This window comes from Sphaeramia orbicularis, chromosome 7, assembly GCF_902148855.1.
Source record: "Sphaeramia orbicularis chromosome 7, fSphaOr1.1, whole genome shotgun sequence".
Classification (NCBI taxonomy): Eukaryota; Metazoa; Chordata; class Actinopteri; order Kurtiformes; family Apogonidae; genus Sphaeramia; species Sphaeramia orbicularis.
The window spans coordinates 6,517,482-6,543,362 of NC_043963.1; the positions used below are offsets into that span (position 1 = coordinate 6,517,482).

Consider the following 25,881-nt stretch of genomic DNA (forward strand, 5'->3'; position numbering starts at 1 on the left):
CACACAGAGGGTCCAACTTCAGAGATGCTATTCATGTAAGCTAGCCCTCTCCTTATTAGCAAGAGGATCTGCTAGGCTAGGCTAACAACGGACACGTCTTATTTTAATAGGAGCTCCTGACAATCCTCCACCTGGTATCTTGTCAAACTCAGAACGTTCCGTATGATAAAAGCGCACTGGTGTCGATACGATTAAATGAATTATCGAACAAGAAGTGCAGAACTAAGCTAGCCGCTCCTTTGGCTGCCGCTAGCCGAAATTAGCATTTAACTTAGCAAGCACTCCTGAAGCGTTAGCTTTAACTAACAGGCTAATTGATATGTAACAAAACACTAATGTCACACTGTATGTTTACCAAGCGTTGTGACATATGCCGATAGATAGAAACATAGAAGCAGAAGGCAGGCAAAGTGGCTACTATTAACGGTTTGTTAGATTTTATTGAGCTTTTGGAAATGTGCTAATGCTATGCTAATAATTGGTTAGGCTATGAGATGCTTCTTTCCCTCACAAAACATGGCGGCGCTGTCCCGTTAGCTGCTACAATAAGCTGAAAAGCAACGGATTGCGTTTTATTCTTTATGCAATACTTACTCGTTAATAGCTGTAAATTATACGTAAAAGTCTGGTAAGTGGCGCTATGCTATGAGGAAAATGTCCAGACGACTGCAGTTTAAAAAAAAACCCAAAACATCCAACTATATTCTCTCATGCCGCTCAGGAAGACGCCATTTTGTTGCCAACTTTACTGGAGAGCAGCGCGCCCCCTGCAGGACAGAGGAGGAAGAGCTGTCCTATTCTAATACTGGTCCCTCATCTGTGTCCTGTTCTGGTTTTACAGAAAGATACAGGAATGTGTGAAGAAATGACATGCATGTAAACAGACCCCCCCATAAAGAAAACAAGACAGATCCAAGCATTAAAAACATATTTTGTATTTTATAAAATATTTGGCAAAGAATCACATATGTCTGTGAAACATCAATAAACATTAAAAATAAATAGTTGATATGAGTGGTACTGAAAACAAACAAGTCACTAATTTTATCTGATTAGTTTTAGTACCTCTGCTGCTGTAAATCCGTGTATTTATGGTGCCGTGTTGGAATGCTGATGATTAAGGCGAGCGCTGATGATATATATATATATTTTTTTTTTTTTAGTGTAGTTGACAGGAATGTGTGTGATTCACCTGCTGTTCACATCAGTAAAAAGCAGCAGGATCATTGTGATGTGCTGGTAAGCTTATTGGTTTACTAAATAATATGAGGAGGTGACATAAGAGAAAATGTAAAACCAGAAATGGATAACGGATGAAACCTTAGTGAAGCTCTGGGGCTGTATTCACAAACAATCTGAGGAAAATTTCATAAGGCAAAGAGTTGTAGCTAAGGAGTGATGTAGTAAAATTCACAGTGATAAGTCCGCAATCCTCCCACTCATAATTGTTCCACATTATTTGTTTATTTCTATATTTACTTACCTGGTTATTTATTTAATCTACTTGGCATTAACAGAAAGGGAATGGTTGAGTAAAACTATTTCAGATGTTTTTGGTACATGACCATGATTCATGTTGTTCATGCAACAGTATAATCTATTGTTCTTTATTAATTCAGTACCATAAAATGTTTAGAGAACATTTCCTCTACATCACTGACTTTTCCACTGTTTTCTCCTGTATATGATCAACTCTTAGCCTTTATGAATGCAGCCCCTGGTGTCTCTGTAGATTTTAAACACTGATAAACAGACTCTGTCCAATTAATAAAACACTAAATCATCTTTGGTCCTTCGGGAAAATATAACAGTGTGACAGCATCATGCATGTCGATCGGTCAAAGAGTTCGAAACAGAAACAGTCGTTCATTTGTGTTCAGAGGAAAGATACTCCAGCTCATCACTTTCCTCTGGGCCTCTGGACTCTGCAGAACTTCTCTCCGCATCTGATCCAAGACATGACGGGATAAAATGAAATGTGAGATGAGGAAAAGATATAAAATGAGTGAAAGAGGAACTTTGAGATGTTCTATATGGTGGCACAAAAACAACATGAGACGAGGCAGCATGAAACGATAAGTGAAATTCAAAGCTAAATATTAAAACAGATAACAGAGCAAATGAAATTAGATGTGAGATGAGAGGTAAGGTTTAAAATGTTAAAATGAGAAGAGAGATTTGAGCTGAAACATGAAGACATACAAGAAGCGGTTTGAGTTGAAACAAGTTCAAATTGTGTTCTGAATAAATCGTGTTTGTGTGATTTACATACAGATGTTTTCAGAGGAGAGTAGTTCAGGTGTGTCGATTCTTCCCTCCTCGTACAGAGCATTCTTCACCAGTAAATGCTGTTTACTGGGATTCAGCTGGACTGAGAGAAACAAACAGGAAAAACTCACACATGTAAAACTTCTAAACATACATGAGTGTATTTTCCAAACATTGGAGTCAGCTAGTTATGGTCTTGTAATGACACTGACAATCACAATGAATGGCTTTTACCCATCACAACCCATGCACCCATTTTCAAAAAAAAAAAAAAATTACCTTGTATATATCTTTTATTGCCTGTATATATCCTGAAGTATATGTATTTTATCTGTAGTGTAGAGTTTAAAGTAGGGAGATTTTTGTATATCTTGGTATTTTATCTTTCTATACTGTCAGTGTTTTCAGTGTATATTTTCAGTGTAATTTTGTGTGATATTTTTATACAGTCTTTTTGCACTTTAAGTGTTTATGATGTGATTTAAATTTTTCCTGTGACAGTGACCGTGACCGTAACAGGGTTGCTGCAGGTATCAGCAAATAAGATAAGATAAGACTTTATTGATCCCACCATGGGGAAATGTAACAGTATCCAGCAGCAATATGCAACACACCAGTGCAAAAGAAAGGCAGGTAGGAATAAACGTTCTTAAAAGTATAAAAATTTAAGTATAAAGTTTTGTTTTGTTTTTTAAAGTATTTACATATTTACATAGTGCTTACACATATACATGATGTGATATGGGGATGGTGGAGGGTTACTGTGTACTGTTATAAAGTCTGATGGCTGTCGGGAGGAATGACCTGTGGAAGCGCTCCTTGCACAGGGGATGTAAAAGTCTGGTGCTGAAGGAGCTGCTCATCTAATTTAATTCTTTTTAATGCCCTTTTTAACCTCCTAAGACCCAGGAAATGTCAGCAAAGTACAAGCTTTTTTTGTTTTTTTATAAAATGAGTGCCTATGTTGGAAACATCATGATGCAACAGTTTTTTCAGATGCAGTTTTTAAAATTTTTATGGAATGTCCTTTGTGGTGGACGGTTTTGTTTTCTTTTTTTTGTTTAAAGTTGTGAAACTGTTGTCCACAAATGTGGACAGAAAACCCATAGCTGGGTCTTAGGAGGTTAATGCCACTTTAAACAAATTTAATGCCCATGTTCAACTGCAGATACAGTTTTATATATAGTTTTATGTTGGTTTACCATCAACAGGCTTTAACCAGGTTCTGAATAGTTCCTCCTCCAACCACTTCTGCTGAAACTTGCATTTTCCCATTTTTCCAACATTTGCTAGTATTCCCTCTGCTCTTTCGCCACAGCATGAGCACGCTCACAGCACGTTGCATTCCAAGCATCCGGTGTTGTGACTTTGTGTATTGGCCATAAACAATAGACAATTAAAGGGTTCCACCTGTCAATCATCACATTATACTTCCAAAATTATTTAATGTTTATATAATCAAAATAAATTGTGAACAACAATGCTTTTTTCTATCAAGTGTATTTAATTTTTTTAATCCATCTGGACATTGAATTTAATGGTTTTTAATGCCATTTAAGGCCTTCATTTTCACAATTTTTTTAATGACTTTTAATGACCCGCAGAAACCCTGAATAAAGATCTATTCTATTCTATCTAATATTTAAGTAATGGCAGTGGTTGATGTTTATCTGTTGCAAATTAAAGGTTGTTTAATACAGTATATGTTTTGTAATTGGATTTGTGCTCATTTATAGATGGTGTAATGAAGAGCTGAAAGGTTAAAATAGTTCAGTTATTTTTTAAGAATCAAGATTTTTGGTTAAATAAAGACAAACAGAAAATAATATCAACCCAAAATTTCAGCATCCCTAGAAACGTCAGTCTTCTACGTCTTTGTACCTGAGGGACCTGGAGACGAGGACTGTAGGGACCCTCCAGGAGAAAGGCATTCTGGGACCTTGCAGACCCTCGGCTGAATTGGTCCTGCGCCCCCTGCTGTTTCTGGTCGTGATATGACTCCTGACTGAGGTGGAAAATTGTACTGGTCCTCAGTGGGGACAGAAGGCTGCTTTGACTGGGACTCTGGGGGCCCAGTCTGACTGTGGTAATGGTCTCTGGTGGACGGGGACAGAGACCTCGAACAGGTCCCATTAGACTTGAATTGGGTCCCAGTAGGTCCTGAGAACTGGGAGCGAACATCATACTGGGAGAAACCTCGACTCTCATCGGTTTCACATGGACCGGCAAATGAGATGAGGAGGAGGGGAGTGACGAGGAGGAGGAGGAGGAGGAGGGGGAGGAGTGGAGTGGGTGGGGAGGGGGTGTGGGAGGAGGAAGAGGATGGGGCCAGGTAGGTGTCCTCCAAAGGTCTCATCTGAGACAGCTGGTTGGACAAAGCCCCTATACAGGAGTCCAGAGACCGGGGTGGTCGAGGGAAGGAGCGGGAAGGGGGTTGAAGGCTGGAAGGGAGGGAGGAAGAGGAACGAAGGGAGGAAGTCTTCCTCAGGATGCAGTGGATGTTCTGGAGTTTCTCGACCACCTGTGAGAGGAACAAAGATGTAAACAGAGGTGGACCCAAACTGGAGCCCTGAGGGACGCCCTTGTTTACATATATTATGTATTTGAAACCTATTTCATAATGTGGACAATACGACTGTGTATATCATGTGATACTACAAATATGTCCACTCATGAACTGATAATATGATTTCCATGAAGATACTACATGCATATATTCCATACATACACATGATCTTGCAAATTCAGCTGTCTCACAAATATTCAAACTTGTAAATAGTCTCATTTCTATTGAAACTGGAGTTACTCTACATTATTGCCAGACGTGTACATTATATTTAATTTGGACAAAAACTAACCTTATTGTTCTGATTCAGAATGTTAAATCTCCCTTTATGAAAGTATGTTGTACCAGTTTGAGTCTTTTGCTTTTAACTCAAGCGTTTTTCATTCGAGGCAGAATATGGATCTTTATCACCATAAACTACTAAATTCATTCTATCGCAATATATACAGTTACCATGATATAAAATTATATAAACTGTGACAGATTTTGTGCTTTTGAGTTTATAAGTGCTGCATTTTTTCTGACAGCTGAGTATTACAAACATCAAACTCATCCATCAATGGTCCAGAAAACTGTCGACAAAGAGGAGTTTGAGCAAGGAGAAAAAAAAGTCCAAAGTATGGCACGCACAAAAAAGTCCAAGTTGTAATGTTGTAGAAATGTTGATTTCAGATAACAATGGAAGGAACAAAACTTAAATTCCAGGACTGTCATGTATTTGACACAAACTAGTCCCATGGTTTCCAACTAATCAGATGATGAGAAATGTCCTGTTTTGTAACAATATTATCTCCATCCATTTTAGATGATGACAGATTGCTATTACAACTATATTTCCCATCAGTCCATTAAGGAATCAATTAGAAATCAGACCAACACATAGAATTAATAGGATGTTATAAAATCCCATCCCTTGTTCTGTTAGCGTGTAAACAATAAAGATCACAGGGTTATTATTCCATAAAGACCCAAACAGCCACTGGTGACACAAACCATCTACAGACATAAGCCTTTTAATACCTGTTGATCCACTAATCCTATCAATACATGTAAATAATTGGTATAAAATACAGTTTTCATCCCTTTCATGGTCATCAGATGTTCAAAGGATGTTCAAAGGCTCAATAGTTACCGTGGAAACACCCTCATCTTCTACAGCATTGATTCACCAGTAAAACCCGTGGAGTTGGATCATTGACAGTAGATGGAAACACTTGTTTTTACATTCAGTTAGCAATATCTTTGCTGAAAAAGTCCCTTTTTCTTCATTTTTGTCTGTTTTGATGTAATTAACTTGGTATTTACTCTGAGTTTTCATGAGCATCTACATGAGCTGTGAATTAAGTATAAGAAAATACATGATTTACACCAAAAAATGCAAAATACAGAGGATAAGGTTATTTGAAAAATTGGTGATGAATCGGTTAAGAATGGTAGAAATAGAGAAAAATTCATCTGGGAACTGCCACAAAAGTAGCACTGGGTCTTTATGGGTTAATGATCCTCAACGGAAAAACATGAGTGTATCTGCTGCTGAGGCAAAAGTGTGTGACTGAAGCGCATCTGACCTCAGACATGGCGGGTCTCTTCTTCTTCTTCTTGTCCAAACAGTTGCAGGCCAGAGCCACCATCTGCATACAGCCTGTAGGCTCTCCAGCGCCCCCTGCTGTGAAAACAGACATGGTCAAAATCCAACAGAGAACCCACTACAGAGCTGCTGAGGATGAAACACACTGACCTGAGATCAGCCGCTGATCCAGCTGTTTCCTCCAGTCGGCCTCAGTGTCCTGAACCTCGTTCACTATGTCCCTCTGCAAAAAAAAAAAAAAAAAAATTACAGACTGCTCTGGTTGGCTGAAAAGTCAAAACTTGTGTTTCCCTCTGTAGCTGTTTCTGTATCTGTGTTACCAACTCCATTCAGAGGGTTCAGGCTCATCTTTTGTCCATCTTTGATAATCTTTTCAATGTGAAACAGTTTAGTTAATTTCATTTTCATTAAAGGAGTGATATTTAGCTTTTTTAAATGGAATTCTTCCTTTTCCAACATTTCCCTGTGGTCTCCATAAACTGTAAATGCTCTGCTTGGGTCTGAATTCTTCATTCATTCAACTCCACAGGTCCATCTTCAACCCTATTTCTGAGTAATGACACCAGAAAGGTGGTTTGGAGCGCTGGCCCTTTAAATGCACATGAGCCACTTCAGGCCCCGCCCCCTCCAGGTTGTCAGCTGTGCTGCTCTGTCCTGTTCAACCAACAACTGAACATTTGAGGTAATGGGCTCCAAGTCTGGACATATTTTCAGCATGGACTACAACCACTGCTGCAGACAAACAATTATGTTGTACTCGGAAAAATGTTCGTCTAACGTCTGGACCTTATACGTGCAAATGGCAAGTGACTATTTTTGGTCATTTCTGCATACATTACAAGACAGAAGTTGCTTTTTCCATTGACCCTCAAATTGTGCGAATATAACTTGCACATAAAAAATTATCTAATGGAAAAACAACAATTTTGCCAAAACTCTCATTTCTCGATTAAAAGTTTTAGCACTGGCAAAAGGTGGTTTTTCAGGCATAGCGCAATTGATATATCAGACAAAACTGCAATGGAAAGACCTTTTTCTGCAACTAGAGTCACGTGAATTAAAAAAAAAATCAATGTTGATGGATGTTGCAACAAACGAAGAAGAGTTTTCAAGAAAACATGGGGCAGTATGTGTGGACACACCAGAACCCAAATCATTTTTTAAGTTAGTATGGGATAGAGGTGTAATATATAATAATAATAATAATAATGAATATATCTGTAAATCAACACTATATTTACGTGTGTCACCACGTTTATGGAATAACTTCTCGTGTCATCTCACAATAATAAATAAACAAATCATCGCATTTGTGATTTAATGGAAAAACCGACATCATGCACTTCTGTTTTTTCAATATTTAGTAAATATCAGTAAAGTTTCACACATATGTCCAATGGAAAAGCGACTAGGGACAGCAACAGTTTTAAAATACATGTTCTTTTCACCTTACATGTGTTTTTCTTGTAGTTTTCATATTAATTTCTTATATTTTTTACTTTTTTTGCCACTTACGGGTAAGAAACCAATTATGATAACTTCATTGACCTTGATTTGCTACAAAACAATAAAACATTTTGAAAAATTTTACAGAAATAATAGTCTTGTTAAGTCCAGTAATAACTTTCAGAGTCCCGTCAAACACGTCAGATCTGAAATGTGCAATTATCTGATTATTACTAACTGTTATCTTATTTTTACAGTCACTTAAACAGGCTCATTGAGGTGAAAGAGATGAGAATGTGTGTTCTGACCAAATATCTTTCTCTTCCTGACTTCCGGTCTTTTTCCAGTGCCCGCCGACCCGTCAAAACCTCCAACAACACCTGCAGAACACACGCAAAGTCTTGGTTTAAAGACTTATAAGACATTTAACAAACGGACTACATTTCCCATCAGCCTCTGGGGGAGGGACTCACCACTCCAAAGCTGTAGACGTCTATGGTGGTCCCCAGCTCTCCGTTCCTCACATACTCATCTGGCAGGTACGCCAGCGTTCCTCTCACCGTTGCTGTTTTTCCCATTGTCGTCGTCTGAGCCCGTGAGTTTTGTCCCGAAGAGTTTCGAGCACCAAATCGAGCCAACCCGAAGTCTGCGAGCTTCGCCTCTAGGTGGCGGTCCAACAGGATGTTTGAGCTGCAACACAGACCCCAAACATCTCTGACTTTAAACCAGTAATAACAGTAGTATCGGTGGTAGACGAAAAGGAGTAAATAAGTCGTATTTCAACTTTTAAATAGTTTAAAAATGACCTAAATTATCATCATTAGTGTTTAGAATAAAGAGCTGTGAAGTTCTGCCAAAGATGCCAGTGTATTATATTATAGAGATACAATATAATGACAAAAATACTGGGACACATCATGTCTACAGCTGTAAGATGTCCTGTTCATTCATTCATACATTCAGAGCAAGTGAGTGAGCAAACGACATTTTTAATCTCAACAACTCTTTTTTTCCTGGCTAAATAAAGGTGAAAGAGTAAATAAATAAAATATATAATAATAAATTATATTGCACTCATTCTCTTTATTTTAATTTAATTGTGCAAAAACAGTATATGCTGTTTTTGTCTTGTTACACTTTTCTAAATAAAAATAATGGACAATGTATTTAAACTGAAATGCATTTAAACTAAAGAAGCCTGTTGTATAATGTAGAGAGTAAAAGCAAAATGTTCTGAGAAAAAAAGTACTAAATTAAGGTGCATATGTGCCTTAGCAGTTTTGATTTGTCATTATTATTATTATTATTATTTTTATTTATTTATTTTTGGTAACATTTAAAGTGGGATTTTTTTTACTTCTATTCTGTATTTATTTACTGTTGGTTTATTTATTTATTTTTTGTCTTTCCTGTAATCTGGCGGGGATATGTGCCAGGGGAGGGGGGTTTGTTCTGCATGTTGTTTGTCTATTTGTTTGACTTTTGGATCAAACAATGGAACTACTGTATGTTCTTTGTTTTTATATGTGAAAAAAAAACAATAAACAGAAGGTTTAAAAAAAAAAAAAAAAAAGGTACATATGCCTGAACACTACTTCTAGATACAGTCTGGTGCCTCAGTGGACGATCTGCTGATGGAAGCAGAACTGCACTGTGTTTGTATGTCGATCTACATGCTTCCATTTATGAAACACTATCCAACATGGACCAGACGTTCAACCACATCACACTGTCATTGGTTCTTCTGTTCCTCATATAAACTGTCCGCATCTCAGTTCCACTTCCACATGCTGTGACAGTGACAGCCAGTCATGCGGCGTGGTGTAATGTCATGGATCGTGTCGTAACGTCACCTCTTGACATCTCCATGAATGAGCCGTTCTTGACCTTTTGGGGGGAAGTGAAGGAACTCCAGGGCCTTCGCTGCTCCTTCAACCACAGAGACCCTCTGAGACCAGGAGAGTCCACCTTGGTCCTGCACACACCAGTAGGTCAAATAATGGTCAAAAACAATCCCTGTGCAGGTATAGTTTATTATACATTGACAACTAATTTGGTTAATGAAGTAAATTAAATCTGATTAACCCTTAAAGACCCAAACAGTTATTGGCAACCAAAACCATCTACTGATGTACAATGTTTAATAACTTCTGAACCACTAAACCTGTCAATAGGGTGAAATAATTGTTGTAAAATACAGTTTCTCATCTTTTCATGGTCATCAGATATGACCCATTTGGACGTTCAGAGGCTCCGTAGTTACCGTAGAAATACAGCCATCTTCTACAACATCAATTCACTAGTAAAAACCATGCAGTTGGATCAATGACAGTGGATGGACACACTGGGTTTATGTTCAGTTAATGATATACTTCACTGAAAAAGTCACTTTTTCATGAGTTTTCTCTCTTTCTGATATAAAAACCCTCAATTTTAATCTGAGCTTTTATGAACATCTACATGATCAGTAAACTAAATATAGGAAAATGCCAGATATTCACCGAAAAAATGCAAAAAATACAGAGGATAATATTATAATAAATGATGATCAATCACCTAAGAAAAGTTAAATATTTTATTTACAAATGTAGCGGTGGGTCTTAATGGGAAAAAACATGACACAAATAACCTTATATAAATAGCCAAACTGTTAAAAAAAGAGAGAGAGAGAGAGAGAGAGAAAGAAAGAAAGAAAGAAAGAAAGAAAGAAAGAAAGAAAGAAAGAAAGAAAGGAAGAAAGGAAGAAAGCATACCTTAAAAAACAATGTCTGTTTTTAATTCTACACATGCTCAGACCTGTCTATTGTCTGGGATTCACTGGAGAAACTGAAAAAATGCATTACTATTATTGATTGAATATTGTACTTCTTTCACAATTTTACTTTTACAATCAATATGTCCTTCATTAGCAAAGAAAAATAGAATATCTTTATTTGTCATTGTAACATGTACAATGAAATCAAAGTGCTTTGTTTTCATCAGTGAAAAAAAAAACAAAACATCAGCATGAAAAGTGGCCTTTAGTGGATGGGACTACATGTAGTTCCATGCACTAAAGGCCAATGGGTCCAAATTCAGGTCCCTGTACTATAAATGATGACATTAGATGGTTAAGACTTATTTTTAGGTTCGACTGAGGTTAAGTCTGCAGGAAATCAGTACAAGTTAATGTAAAACAGCTTAAACATGTGGATAAGCATGTGTTTCTCTGTGTGTACTTGCAGGGTTTTCTTTGGGTTTTTAGAAGGTTCAGGTGTGTATGAGTTCTGGCAGTTTCCATAGTTGTTGAAGACTTAAGTGAATGAGAACTTTTCATTACAAATGTATAATTTTTCAATTTTCATCTGTGATCATGAATAAATCTTTGAAAAAACTCTGTGTTTACATGTTTGTGTATATAATTGAGGAGAGCATTTATTCGATCCTCAGTATTTTGAGGGTCAGTGAGTGTTTTCTGGGTTAAGATTAGGTTTGGGTTCTGGGCTGATGGATGCATTAGATCAGTGGGATGTCCTCAGAGGGACGTCCATGTGTCTGTGTCTTACATTGTGCAGCTGGTCCTCCAGTGAGCGGTTCTCCATGTAGCTGTAGATCAGACAGAAGGACCCTCCGCCTTCACTGACGCCCAGTAGGTCTACGATATTTGGATGTCTGTACCTGAGGACACATGGAACTGTGTTTACAACAGACCCTCAGAGATGTTTAGTTCCATCCAGACCAATAATAACATTATTTCATCGTATAAAAGTATGATGTAGATACAGGCTCTATTTACAAATGGAATGAGAACACTTTACATTTGAAGCCAGAGCATCTGGAGCTCCCCCTGGTGGCTGACTGCAGTATAGGTCACACATACTTTCCACCTTTATTCAACATGGCAACCAATCACTGATTATTATATCAAAAATAACCCATCATGTACAGTTTTAAAAACAAACAAAAAAAAAAACAAAAAACAAAAAACAGAGCAGATGACATCCTCCATGTGTTTTTTTTTTCTCCTGCTACTTTGTTACCTCCGCCAGGAGGTATTGTGATCACTTGGCTTTGTGTGTTTGCGTGTTTGCATGCGTGTTTGTTTGTTAGCAAGATAACTCAAAAAGTTACAGATGGATTTTCATGAAATTTTCAAGGAATGTTGATACTGGCACAAGGAAGAAATTAAATTTTGGTGGTGATTGGGGGGGGGGGGGGGTCTGTCTCTGAGTGCTTTTCTTGTTTGGTTTGGTGCATATGTTATGTGCGTATTAATTTATTCTCTCATCTTCCATTTCCCCTTTCGGGAATTTATAGTATATACATACGCATCTCATTGTACCTTGTTTGAAATGTATTTGTATTTGGAAAAACCCCAAATACAAGGGGTGGTGGTGGGCGGGATTTTTGTTTGTTTGTCTGTTAGCAAGATAATTACCTCCGCCAAGGAGGTTATGTTTTTGCCAGGGTTTGTTTGTTTGTTTGTCTGTCTGTCTGTCTGTTTGTTTGTCTGTCCGTTAGTGTGCAACATAACTCAAAAAGTTATGGACAGATTTGGATGAAATTTTCAGGGTTTGTTGGAAATGGGATAAGGAAGAAATGATTAAATTTTGGTGGTGATCGGGGGTGGGGTGGCCCACGGGGGGGGCCACTGATCAGCCTTGGCGGAGGTCTGCGCTCTCCGAGTGCTTCTAGTTCAAAAAGTTATGGAGGGATTTTGATGAAATTTTCAGGAAATGTTGATATTGGCACAAGGAACAAATGATAAAATTTTGGTGGTGATCTGGGGATGGGGGACTAATCTGCCTTCGTGGAGGTGTGCTCTCTCTGAGTGCTTTTCTAGTTTGATGTGTTCTTTAAAAGACTCAATAAAATGTTGCACACGCTGTCTACATAAAAAGGGGTGGATAAGACACGCATAATGGGACACATGAAGGCGTGGGACGTCACATGGTGGGTTGGAAGCATGCTAGAGCTGGAGACACTGCGGAGCCAAATTGGTGGATTTAATTCTTTTGTCGGATAAAATTTTTTCCCCTTTCATATGGATTATTGACCTCTGTGGAGCTGCTGGGACCAACGTGGGCCGATCCGATTCAGGGGTTTGAACTGCTGAAGCTGCTCAGAACTAGACACGGAGAAGCTGCATTCAGCTTCTATGCTCCACATGTCTAGAACAAACTCCCAGAAAACCTCAGATCAACTGAAACACTCAGTTTATTTAAATCCAGGTTAAAGACCCACCTGTTCTCAGCTGCATTTGAATAGATTTTTTTTCTCTTTTTTTTTTCACGCCTATAATTTTTATTGCTTCCCTGCTGTAATGCTTTTAATGTTTTATGTAAAGCACTTTGAATTGTCTTGTACATGAAATGTGCTATAGAAATAAACCTGCCTTGCTTTGCTTTGTGTTTAATGATTTGAGTTAAATGAGTTGTGTTGTGGAATTGTTATGTGGTTGCCTTGTGGTTTAATTGGGGTATTTTGGTGTAAATTCTGGATGCGCTCGAGTGTGGGGTGTGTGGGAATTTCACCTGTGGAGATTAAAAGGTCAATACAGTGCCAAACGCAGACTTATTTTGCCTTCATCTTATTTTCCCCCGCTGATGGTTAATCAACCCGTGTCCTTAAAATCTGTTGTAGCAGTGTTGCTTCGGAAAATAAGTGAACTGTTCCATTACTACATCATACACACTGGTTTGATTCTGTTTTGAGTTTTGATTTACTGGGTGAGTGTGGATGAGCGGAAAGAACAGATGAGGAAAAAATAAAGAAGACACTGACATGAATGTGACAAACTGAAAAGCTCATAATGTGAGGGCACAGAGGTGTGACTGTTAAACTGTGCGATCTGTTCCCTGTTTTCAGATCAGATTTGAGAAACGTGAACAAAATCTAGCAATGCTGAAGTCACGTCAATGATGAGGCAGAAGTGTGAAACATCCGCACAGTCATCCGAAGGAAAATAAAAGACGACGCTGATGAGTAATATTTTCACTTCTGGTGTTGTGCAATTGAAACACAGATTTGCACGGGCAAACAGCCCTGAAACAGTGAACAGGAATAAACACAACTACTTCAACAATATGCACTTTGGCTCCGGGTGAAATCTAGGAATCTGTGTCTGCTGGAAAACATTCAGATAAATGTCACTGAAGATTTATACGGTTTGGTAGAGGAAAGTTTTTGGTTATTGACCGATTATTACATGTTTAACCCTAACCTCTCAGCATGTACAGATGTATTGTATCTTTATAAAAAGTCTAGAGTTTTTACAGACATTATGGCGTCACATTTTGTACTGAAATGTCATTAATTCATCATTCTATCTTATTAAACTTGAAATTGTGCCTTAATAATGAATATTTACATTTACAAACTCCTTTCACAAACAGATGAATAATCTAAAACCATGAACAACTTGTTATTAAACTTGTTTATTAAAGTGAAATTTTACCAATATTCTGCCTGTTACTAAATGTTTTGTGTATTTGTAGATCCATTGTGATCTGTAAGATGTAATGCACATGTGTAAATGAGAAACTGAGGCATAATATTGTTAAAATTGTAACATATATTGTTAAAATTGCACTTTTTTGGATGAAAACAAAGAGAAAATTTTGGAGCTATATTGTTATATTAGTAAATTGTTCTTTTTTTCCTTAAGAAATTTCAGGTTGTATATGGTTGTCCAGATTATTCACATTTTCATAGTGTAATTTTGCTTTTTTCACACTAAAAAGAGAAAAATTTTGATTATTACTTATACTTATACTTATACTCATTCATTTTAATGCCTGGTACAACTAAAGGTACATTTGTTTGGACAAATATAATGATAACAACAAAAATAGCTCATAAGAGTTTAATTTCAGAGCTGATCCATTTTTTCCATGTTTTCTTGATAAAAACCAAAATCACTTCAGTTCTTACATCAATATCTATGGCATTGTACTGACAAAAACAGTACTTTTAGGCATTCCATGTTTTCTTTTCTGTCTGTTTAAGTCACATGATGCACACAGGAGTTAGGACTGGATTGCATAACTATTGTTTTTGATGACTTTTGATGGTCTAATAATTATTTCCGTGACTGTTTTTTACTGATCTGGCCCACTTTCGGCTGAATCTGGCCCCTGAACTAAAATTAATTTGATGCCCCTTGTCTAATGCTACGTTCGCACAGCAGGTAAAAGCGGCCTAAATCTGATGTTTTTGTATTTGACTCATATCTGATTTTTTATGACAGTCTGAACAGCACAAATCTGATTTTTTTCCAAATCAGACTCAGGCTACTTTCATATGTCGTCCTAAATCAGACACAGATCAGATTGTTTTGCAATGTGACTTTAGTCTGAATTGTCATGTTGCATTCCATCTGACTTTTACATCACTGAAATGCAACAGACATCACAATTCTGCACTGGAGGAGGTGGGACCTGGAAAGCTCCATATTTACTTCAGTAAATACAGTGGGCTGTGTGTGACGTCACATCGTCTTCTGTGCATGTGGGTCAAATCAGGACCATATGTTCACACGAATCTGATGCCATCATATTTGAATTATAATATGAACCATGCAAAAAAATGGAGACTTCAGCAAAAAATCAGAACTGAGCTTTACAGGGCTCATATTTCTCTAAACCCACTTTTATTAGTCTTTGGTTGATTTATTTGTGTATTTGGACCCTAATAGTTCATAAAGTTTGAATTTGAACCCTCGAGGTGCTGCAAAACTATCTTCATATTCATTTTGGCAAAAACTGAGAGGATTTCTACAACCTCTTTCAGTTCCTTCCTAATTTATTATGATTTATAACTAGTTACATCACGACATTTGCACATATAAGGTCCAGACTTCCAATGAACATTTTTCTGAGTACGACATAATTGTTCATCAGCAGCAGCGGTTGTAGTAAAAACTGAAACTATGTTCAAACTTCGAGCTGATTACCTAAAATGTTCAGTTGTTGTTATTAATGAACACAAGTGGTTGATCGGGACAGAAAGCACAGTCAACAACCTGGAGGGGGCGGGGCCTAAAGTGGCTCATGTGCATTTAAAGGGCCAGTGCTCTAAACCACCTTTCTGGTGTCATTACTCAGAAATAGGGTTGAAGATGGACCTGTGGAGTTGAATGAATGAAGACTTCAGACCTAAGCAGCGCATTCACAGTTTTTGTATCTTGTGTCTTATGTCTTGGGCCCCCGTTTATAAGCTTCTGGGGTAACCCTTTTTACAAAATCATATCTTGCTGGAAATTATGAATACAACTTGTATATATATTTTAAATTATTTGTAAATAAATAAATAATGTGTGAAATGTGTGTGGACCACAGGGAAATGTTTGAAAATGCGTAATTCCATTTAAAAAAAAAAGCATAATATCACTCCTTTAAGACCTGCCGTGAGAATGTAGCGTACGCGCATGTTTAGAGACAACAGGCCTGCAGCTCAACAGGAAGTCACTTATCTCAGCAAACACTGACCTTGAGCCTCGAGCTTTTAATGTGAAGGGTAAACAGTGGAAGTGGTTTTGTAACGGCTGGATATCACTGGAGCAGAGTCAACAACAGGAGGTTTCTGCAGAGCGTGTAATCTGTCCAAAAACCGACTGAAATAATGGCTTAACTTACTTTGACAGTTTGTCCACTTCAGTCTGAAAACTGTCCCTCAGCAGAGCCCAGTCTAATCCACAGTCCTGTCAAATACAACAGCAGCATCATAACATGCCCCGCCCCTCGGAAACGCAGAAAACATCAACAAAGTCTCATTAACAACATGAATACATTTGTCGAACACATGAATCCATTTCTTCATCCTAGTCCTTGGAAGTGATTGGCTGACCTGTTTGAATCTCTTCACTGCGTAGTCGGTGTTCCTCAGAGATGCTCGGTACACAACTCCAAACCCCCCCTCTCCGACCTGCAGGACGGGGGAGAACCCCTTTGTCCCAGCATGCAGCTCTTCATATGGCCAACACATCACGCCAGTGCCGACACTGCCGCCAACGCAGCCAACGCCACCACATGCTGCCATCACTGGAGGACACTGAAGTGAGGAAATATGGACAAGATTATTGCACAATTATTTATGCATATTCTGGGGCGCCAGTAGCAATTGTGGGCCCCGTGAAAGCTGAACATTGTGGGTGCTTTGTAAAATTCAGTATCTTGTTGATTTGTCGGAGCAGGGGGGAGAAAGAGAGATATGTATGTGGGTTAGGGGCAGCAGTTATGTACATAGGGCTGCAGTTCATAACTAACGTAATTAACACTGGCGTGAAGCAAAAGTGAAACTATCATGCTTTTAACTAGGGGTGTGTATTGGCAAGAATCTGGTGATACAATACAAATCACAATACTAGGATCATGATACGATATATCACAATATTTCATGATACTGTTAAAAAGGCAATTTTTTGTTTGTTTCTTTTATAAAATGATTATTTCCTTGAAGAATTGAATTACACCAGAAATACGCACAAATACTAAACACATTTTTATTTAATCCCAACAGGATCTAACGCCATATAACAAAATGTTCCTGTGTTCAAACTTAAATTATGTTTTACAGACATTACAGATTAAGATCCTGTTCAAATGTTCATATTCTATTAGTTCATAACTAACATCAGGACATTATTTTGTGCAATCCCAACAAAGGAACTAACATTTTTAATAAAAGAGTGTTAAATAATAATAATAATACATAAAATATTTACAAAAAAGAAATACAAAAACAAAAATGAACCTCCACAATATCTGCATTTGAATAAATACCTAAAAATATTGATACAGTACTTTTTAATATTGATGCAGTATTGTGAAATGAAATATTGCGATATATTGCAGAACTGATATTTTCTTACACCCCTACTTTTAACGTCCGACTCCCGGCTTCTATGCCTCTATTATACAGTGGATCTTGCACTAAGCTTTTACAACTTCTAACCTATATCCACTGGACCCCCTCCACTGCTCTATGGGCCCCCCAGAAATGCTGGGCCCCATGAATTTGTCACGTTTACCCCCCCTTTACGGCGCCCCATTGTATATTTATTTAATTATCATACTGATAACATACTGTCTGTTACATATTGTAGAAATTGCTGTTCTAATTGTGTTAGAGTGTTTTAGTGTGTGTGTGTATTTTTTGATGTATTGATAATTTCTTTCCTGCTACTTTTATTATACTTGAATGCAGCAACTTTAACACAGAAGAATTTCCCCCGGCATTCATAAATTATTCTGATTTAACTGTTTCCAGTACTTTAATGATGTATGTGGTTATTAGTGTGTGTTTTACCTGGGGGGGCTGGTGGATGTTAGACTTCAAACTCTGGGGGGGTGGGTCTGGTCTGGGTAGGCAAATTCCTCCTCCTCCTCTATCTACTGAATACAGAACACAACCTCAAACACATGACCCCTGTGGTTGTCGTGGCAACACATCCATCACTAAGTAGAGCATCATTTCTTGGGAAGCTGTCACTGCATCATGTGATAGTGACTGCGTTTGCGTACTCACCTGTGGAGCTCATTCTGTAGGTGACCTGTGTGGACGAGGGCAGCGGTTTTTTGGGAGGGGGATCGAACCGAGACATGGAGACAAGAGGAGGAGGAGGAGGAGGAGGAGGAGGCTTTACAGAGGACGCCCCTGCAGACAGACAGACAGACAGTCAGGGTTCAGTACAGTATTTGACAAACATATTTGTTGTTGTACTTATTATCAGACTGGTTTAACAGCATCAGACTTGAACTTCAAAAACAATGAGGCCATAGTTGTGTAACACACCACGAAAACACATCCATTTAAAAGAATAGACTTCGATGATTACGGTCAGATTTATGCCCCATTCACACGAATGTGCATATTTTACAAAAACATATTTTCTGTACGTTTGCTCCTCTTTCCCTTCCAAAGTGTGGATTATCTAAATTGTGCATTTGTGTGTTCAGGGAAAACATAGATGTTGTTCACTGATGGCATCTCACCCATTTTACTCACATCTATTTATGTGTTTGTGTGATGAATCTGAATCACCTGAAACATCAAATCCAGGTGTATAAACCAGTGTATGACCTGCAGTAGATGGAGGTCAAACCCACATCATGTAAAGAATCCACTTCCACAACCAACACTTAAAGTAACACAAGTGTACAACTGAACTACACCTTCGTGACAGATTAAAGCCTCTGCGTCCACTATTATCCACGGAGTCCACAGGTTGGACAAGAACAACTATGGTTTGTCTGAGACTTTGGACACGTTTGGAGTTGGTTTGTGTTGTCATGTGGACAGATATTTGTAAAGTTAAGGTTGTGTGAACAGACACATTCATACAGTTTGTTGTTTGTTTCATTTTGGTTTTTGCTGCAGCATTTGTGTATCTTTAGTCTGTATAATATTTTCCAATTCCTCATATCTGTTTAAAATTATAACAATTTAGTCTTCTTGTGAGGTTTCCCGATCTGATCTACAAATCGGTATCTGGCATTTTTTTAGAAGATCAGATGGGATTTGATTTAGTCACGAGATCGGGCCGATCCGGACCCGGTTCTGTGGTGGGGGTAAACACACGTCCTTCTCCCTCAAATTAACGTTTCTGAAGGTATCGAAAAGCTGCACAACAGCCGGAGGCTTAGACGACTTAGTAAAGCGTCTATAAGTTTCACTTTCACTCAGCACTTGTACTCATTATGAGGGCCGGTTGTGATGCGTGAGTCAGGTTTTTTTCAAGCTGCGGGGCTCTTGTGGAATTATTTGATCCCGCCTCAACCCAACTTCACATCACTAACACACAGCACTGAACCCACCCCCATATAATACCTGGACGGACAGGTCCATAGACAGTGGCAAATACAAGGTTCTAATTGGTCCCACAGTATGAATTTGGAAAGTGCAAAAATTATACTAAAGTTATTAAGAGTCAAAGGTGTCATAGTTGTTTTAGTTCAGGTTCCACATTCAGCCCAATTGTGATCTACAGTAAAATAATTGTATAATAACCTATAAATAATGACTTCAAATATAAATCAAAATTTCATTGTAAAAAGTCCATATCGGATCGGTATTGGATCGGTATCTGCAAAACTAATCCCCCCAAAAAAAAATCGGATCGGAAGCCAAAAAATCCATATCGGGACATCACTAATGCAAATGACACAAGACAACCTGTGATTGGTCACTAGTGGCTAGCCCCACCCCTTTTATGTGAACACGCTCATAAGCAGAGCAAGAAACTCCAGGTTGACAGGAGGTTGTCATGCACTGTTATATTACTGATGCATAGCTGAATGAATGAGGTAACTCTGCCTACAACAAGTCAGTCAATCAATCAATCAAGCTGAGAACAGAAAATATAAAAAATGAACAGTCAGAGGTCAACTCACAGCGTAGGATGACATCACGTGGGCGGAGCAGCTCAAGACGCTCCAGTAGGTCGAGCAGGTCACCGACACGCCCCAGCCTGTTCCCCCAGTGGTGCATCACCGGGTCGGTCCGCCTCTCCTTCCTCTCAGCCAGTCGCACTTCAGTCTGATCAATGAGGACCTCCGAGGCTACGAAAGGCAAATGTAAGATTAAACAGAAATTATATACTATAATTCAACAATAAAGGGGTGTGATTAGACAGTTATTTCATATCCAGACAAATAAAATGTATTACATTTTGTGTAAATAAAATAAATATAAATAAAAAGTCCTCCTTCTTGTAGGTATGACCTCCTAGTTTTGTCTTTGTGGTTCATAGTCCTTCTCCTCAATGGTTCTTTGTTTATTTTTGATGAAAATTCTTGATCTGACATTTTCCTAATTGTATCAGTCTCTCATGATGTGAAAAATATCAATGCACCTTTAAAAGTGGTTTGATACTTTTATCTTAAATTTTTGTATTTTTATGTAATGATTCAATTTGGAAAAAATGCTTGTCTGTGTATTTTCACTGATATGTAAGAAAACACAAAAACACAGACTGGCAGACAGACAGACAGACAGAATGACAGACAGGTGCAAAGGCAGAATGAGAGAGAATAAGAGACTAGTAAATGTACAGACTAACGGACATGTAGAGAGAATAACAGACAGGTAAAAAAAAAAAAGGCAGGCAGACAGGTAAAAATGTAGAATGACAGACAGATAGACAGACAGGTGGACAGAATGACAGACAGATAAAGAGACAATAATGATAGGTAAACGGAATCACAGACAGACAGGTAAACAGAATAACAAGCAGACAGATGGTCAGGTAGACAGATAGAATGACAGACAAGTAGATAAAACAGAATGAATTACAGGCAGTTATAATCACAGACAGGCAAACAGATAGACAGACAGATAGACAGAGTGACATGTAGACATATGGACAGGTAGACAGACAGAATGACAGACTGGAAAACAGACAGGTGAACAGAATCACAGAGAGATAGAGAAGTAAACAGACAGGTAGACAGACGGGCAAAGAGACAGAATGATAGACAGGTAGTCAGACATGTAGACAAAATCACAGATAGACAGGTAGACAAAATGATAGACAGGCAGACAGAATGATAGACAGGCAGACAGAATGATAGACAGGTAGACAGACATGTAGACAAAATCACAGATAGACAGAATGATAGACAGGTAGACAGAATGATAGACAGGTAGACAGCCATGTAGACAAAATCACAGATAGACAGGTAGACAGAATAATAGACAGGTAGACAGAATGACAGACAGGTAGACAGAATGATAGACAGGTAGACAGACATGTAGACAAAATCACAGATAGACAGAATGATAGACAGGTAGACAGAATGATAGACAGGTAGACAGCCATGTAGACAAAATCACAGATAGACAGGTAGACAGAATAATAGACAGGTAGACAGAATGACAGACAGGTAGACAGACATGTAGACAAAATCACAGATAGACAGAATGATAGACAGGTAGACATGTTCACAGATAGACAGGTAGACAGAATGACAGACAGGTAGACATGGTCACGGATAGACAGGTTGACAGAATGACAGACAGGTAGACAGAATGGCAGACAGGTAGACAGAATGACAGACTGGTAGACAGAATGACAGACTGGTAGACATGTTCATGGATAGACAGAATGACAGACAGGTAGACATGTTCATGGATAGACAGAATGACAGACAGGTAGACAGAATGACAGACAGGTAGACAGAATGACAGACTGGTAGACATGTTCATGGATAGACAGAATGACAGACAGGTAGACAGAATGACAGACAGGTGAACAGAGCTACGCCCCCCACAGTTCCACGTTAGCGGTTAGCCTGTTAGCACTCTACCCGGACACTTCCCCGCTGTTTGACTCACCGAAGCGGGTCCAGTCCCGGTCGGACAGCCCGTCCATGATCCGGCAGAACTCATAGTTGACGTTGGAGGGCAGGTCATACAGAAACTGTCCCCTGAAATCTGCTCCTGGTTCGGACATGTTGGAACTAAAACCTGTCACTAAAGTGTGTCTGCGGCTCGATGGGAAGCTAACAGGCTAACAAACGGCTAACACCGACCCGTTCGGACCCGGGACTGGTTCCGCTGTCACATCAGATCAGAACTGGAACAAACGGGTTAACTTTAAAGAAAACTTCAGTCAAACTTCAACTTCTCCGCTGCTTCCGTCCGCAGTTTGAGCAAAAGTACCGCAATGTTAAGCGCTTCCGGTCGGGGCTCCTTCAAAGTAAAAGCCTGGTTTTACACATTTAACCACATATCAAACCAAAGTCAACTTCCATCCAAAACATATTATACATAGAGTTCACATTTTAATCAACAGTAATAAGTCGTATTATATATTTCTGTCACATACCAAAGGAATCTAAAGATAGAATGTGATATTTGCTAATAGTAGTCATCAATTTATTCAGGATTTCACATCATCTTAATGTTTTTTAAAAACACAATTTCCCACATTTTGACCAAAGTCAGATTAAAGTCAGGTTTATCTGCATCTGTCTGGATTTTCTGAAAATCTGTAAACAACAGGTGAATTTATGTGCATTTTATTGTGCCTTTTGCCACAGGTTTGTAATTTATTATACGTAGTTGTTTGTAGATTTTAAATATTCTATTCTATTCTATTCTATTCTATTCTATTCTATTCTTATCTTTTTACTTTATTGTCTTAGATTTCATTGATTGTATAAAAGTATAAAAGTGTCTTATTATGCTGCTCATATGTGCCTTTAACCCTTTCATGCATAGTGGTCACTACAGTGGACAGCTATTCTACAGCTGTTCTCTTATATATTCATGGGTTTTGTTGTTTTAGTTTCATATCAGCCAACACATTGTACACTTATGCATCCCATACACTACAACTGATAACATTACTGTAACTTTGCTGTTCTAAATAAACTTGATCTAACATATTTGAGTGTAAATCAATTCCCTGTTTTTGTTATTAGACTGTTTTGGCATGTTATCTCAATGAAGTGAGTAATGACTAGTACTAGAGTATGTTAAAATGTGAGAAAACATCAGATTAGCGGCATTAACATGTTTTTATTTCATATTTTTCACAGTAAATACATGGTTTTTTGCTTCAAAAATTAAACGCATGGTGTCCAGCTGAGTGGACATTTTTGCAACTGCATGAAAAATAGCTTAATAAAAAAATGTTATTGCATTATTTTTTTTAATGCCTAAAGAGGAATAAAATCACTCCAGAAAAAAAAAAAATCTTGATTACGGTTCTTGTAATTCATGCATGAAAGGGTTAAATGGCCCCTTGGGGACAAATAAAGTTTATTGAATTGAATTGAATTGAATTTCTATCCACAGCATTAGTGTGCATTTTAGTGTTACTGTTGTTTTTTAAATGTAACAGGTGACAGATTACTACTGGTACAATGGGATGTAGTACATTTGATGACTTTTTGAGTGGCCCTTTCATACAGATATTACAGGAAAATGATCCATGTTTTTACATTGTTATAATTCCTCATGGTGCGGTACACCGGCTGCACAGCTGGAGACAGTATAGCCCAGCAGAGGGTGATAAGAACAGTACTATTTTACTATGTTTAGAACTTTCCATCATGCTTCTTTGCCGCTGTTTTAATTATAATAATAGATTCAGTGTTTCTAAGTTTACCTCTGGGAGTTCCTCCACCCGTTACATTGTGCAATCAAAAACGTGCAATGTCAATAAAGGCAGTTCTCTCTTTTTGTATTCCAAATTTCCCCTAAACTAAACAACAAATAGGGATATCATATAATTTTGGGCTTATCTTATATTTTCATTTGTATAGAAGTTACATTTGTTTGAGTAAAAAACAGGAAATCACGTATTTTAGAAACAACAGAGAAAAAAACCTCATATATCATGTTAACAGTTATGATTAAATGTATGGGAGCCTGAAACAATGAACTAAATATGAAAAAAAATCCACTAATAGAAAAAACTAAAACTCTCATCACTTTCACTTCCCTCTGGAATATTCTTTTCTATTCTGTACTGAGATTCACACAGAAATATGAGGCTAGATAAAATTTTGCTGCATGTAAATGCGTAATTTTGGAATTTAATGCATTAAAGGGGAATCCCATGTGATCAGTGCTGTTAATAAACTGTATTATTGTCTGTCTGAACTCATTTTAATCATATATTAATACATTTTAACAATAGTTCATACAATCATGACTCAATGTGATCTGACTCCACTGTTAAATGACATGTAGCTGGTTTTTCGTGTTCACAGACAAAACATTTCTTTTCCTATTAAAGCTCCATGTACATTGAAAGATTTTTTAATTGGCATTTTTTATTTGCAAATGTATTACCCTGAATAGAATTTTTTATTAATATATATTTTTTTATATTTATATCATCTTACATCCTTTCTTATATTCTCCTATAGCATCATATTTCAATATTATCATAATTTCATGCCTTTAAATGCAAACTTACAAAACACAGACATGTTTATCATGTTTTCCTGCACACATTAAAATATATATGTTTATTTACATATACGTCACTCTGTACACAAATATTTCACTGATATGTTTGAAATATTTGATGCATGTCTTCAACTGTTGGCTTGAATGTGTAACCAGTAGTAATTTCTGTCCCAGTCCCAGAATTCTAAAACCATTAACAAGCTCAAAATGGAGTTGAATTAACCGTTGTTAAAAGTGGATGGAAACATGAAAGGACTAATTTTCTAATAAATGTGTAAAACTGATCAATGGAGCTGAAGAGTCTTAAAATTTAAACAAACACAGGAAAATATTGTTGGTTTAGTGCTGATTTTGTTCATTAAATTTCATTAAATCAAAAATTATGAAATTAAGTACAGTCTGAGTTCTTAATAATTTTTTCTTTTTAGCAACACTGGAAAAAAATCTAAATCTGACCAAGTGTATTTTTCTCATTTCTAGTCAAAATATCTCATCACACTTAAAATAAGACATAATCACCTAAAGAGGAACTTTTCAGTGAGATATAAAAACTGATTTTTAGACAATAGATCTGGAAAATCTAGAAATCTTACTGAGATAATTTTCGTTTGTTCCATTGGCAGATTTTTTTGCTCGAATTATGCAAAAAAATCTTGAATTAAGCAAAAATGCGTACGTATAGCACGCCAAATGCCATAAGAACTGGCGTGACATGCAATGCAATTTCATGAGATCCATCTGGAAATTCAAAATTTCACCTTAGTGAGTTATTGGAGGATATAACAAGACTTTATTACCGCCGCCAAGTAAAACGGCAGAGGTTATGTTTTCATCAGGGCTTGTCTGTTTGTCTGTCTGTTAGCAAGATAACTCAAAAAGTTATGGATGGATTTTCATTAAATTTTCAGGAAATGTTGATACTGGCACAAGGAACCAATGATAAAATTTTGGTGGTGATGGGGGGGGCTGATCTGCCTTGGCAAAGGTCTGTGCTCTCCAAGTCCTTTTCTAGTTAGTTTTGTGAAATTTTTAATATTTTTTTTTTTTACTGTCATGTAGAAAATCAAAGTTAATGAAATTACCACATTTGGTTACTTGCCCATAAGTGGCA

General features: G+C 37.6%; 1 protein-coding gene across 1 annotated transcript; it reads right to left on the reverse strand.

The window, feature by feature from the left end:
* Positions 1-911: 911 nt before the first annotated feature.
* LOC115422018 (interleukin-1 receptor-associated kinase 1-like) lies at positions 912-22,500 on the reverse strand. The gene is given in 17 exon segments (XM_030138052.1): positions 912-1,946; positions 2,273-2,371; positions 4,150-4,501; positions 4,504-4,576; positions 4,578-4,789; positions 6,403-6,500; positions 6,573-6,645; positions 8,177-8,248; positions 8,342-8,558; positions 9,722-9,843; positions 11,414-11,525; positions 16,484-16,548; positions 16,695-16,898; positions 18,156-18,241; positions 18,375-18,503; positions 20,240-20,407; positions 22,182-22,500. Coding segments are annotated over 17 exon segments (2,280 nt in total). The 5' UTR covers positions 22,300-22,500; the 3' UTR covers positions 912-1,866.
* Between the last annotated feature and the right edge of the window lie 3,381 nt (positions 22,501-25,881).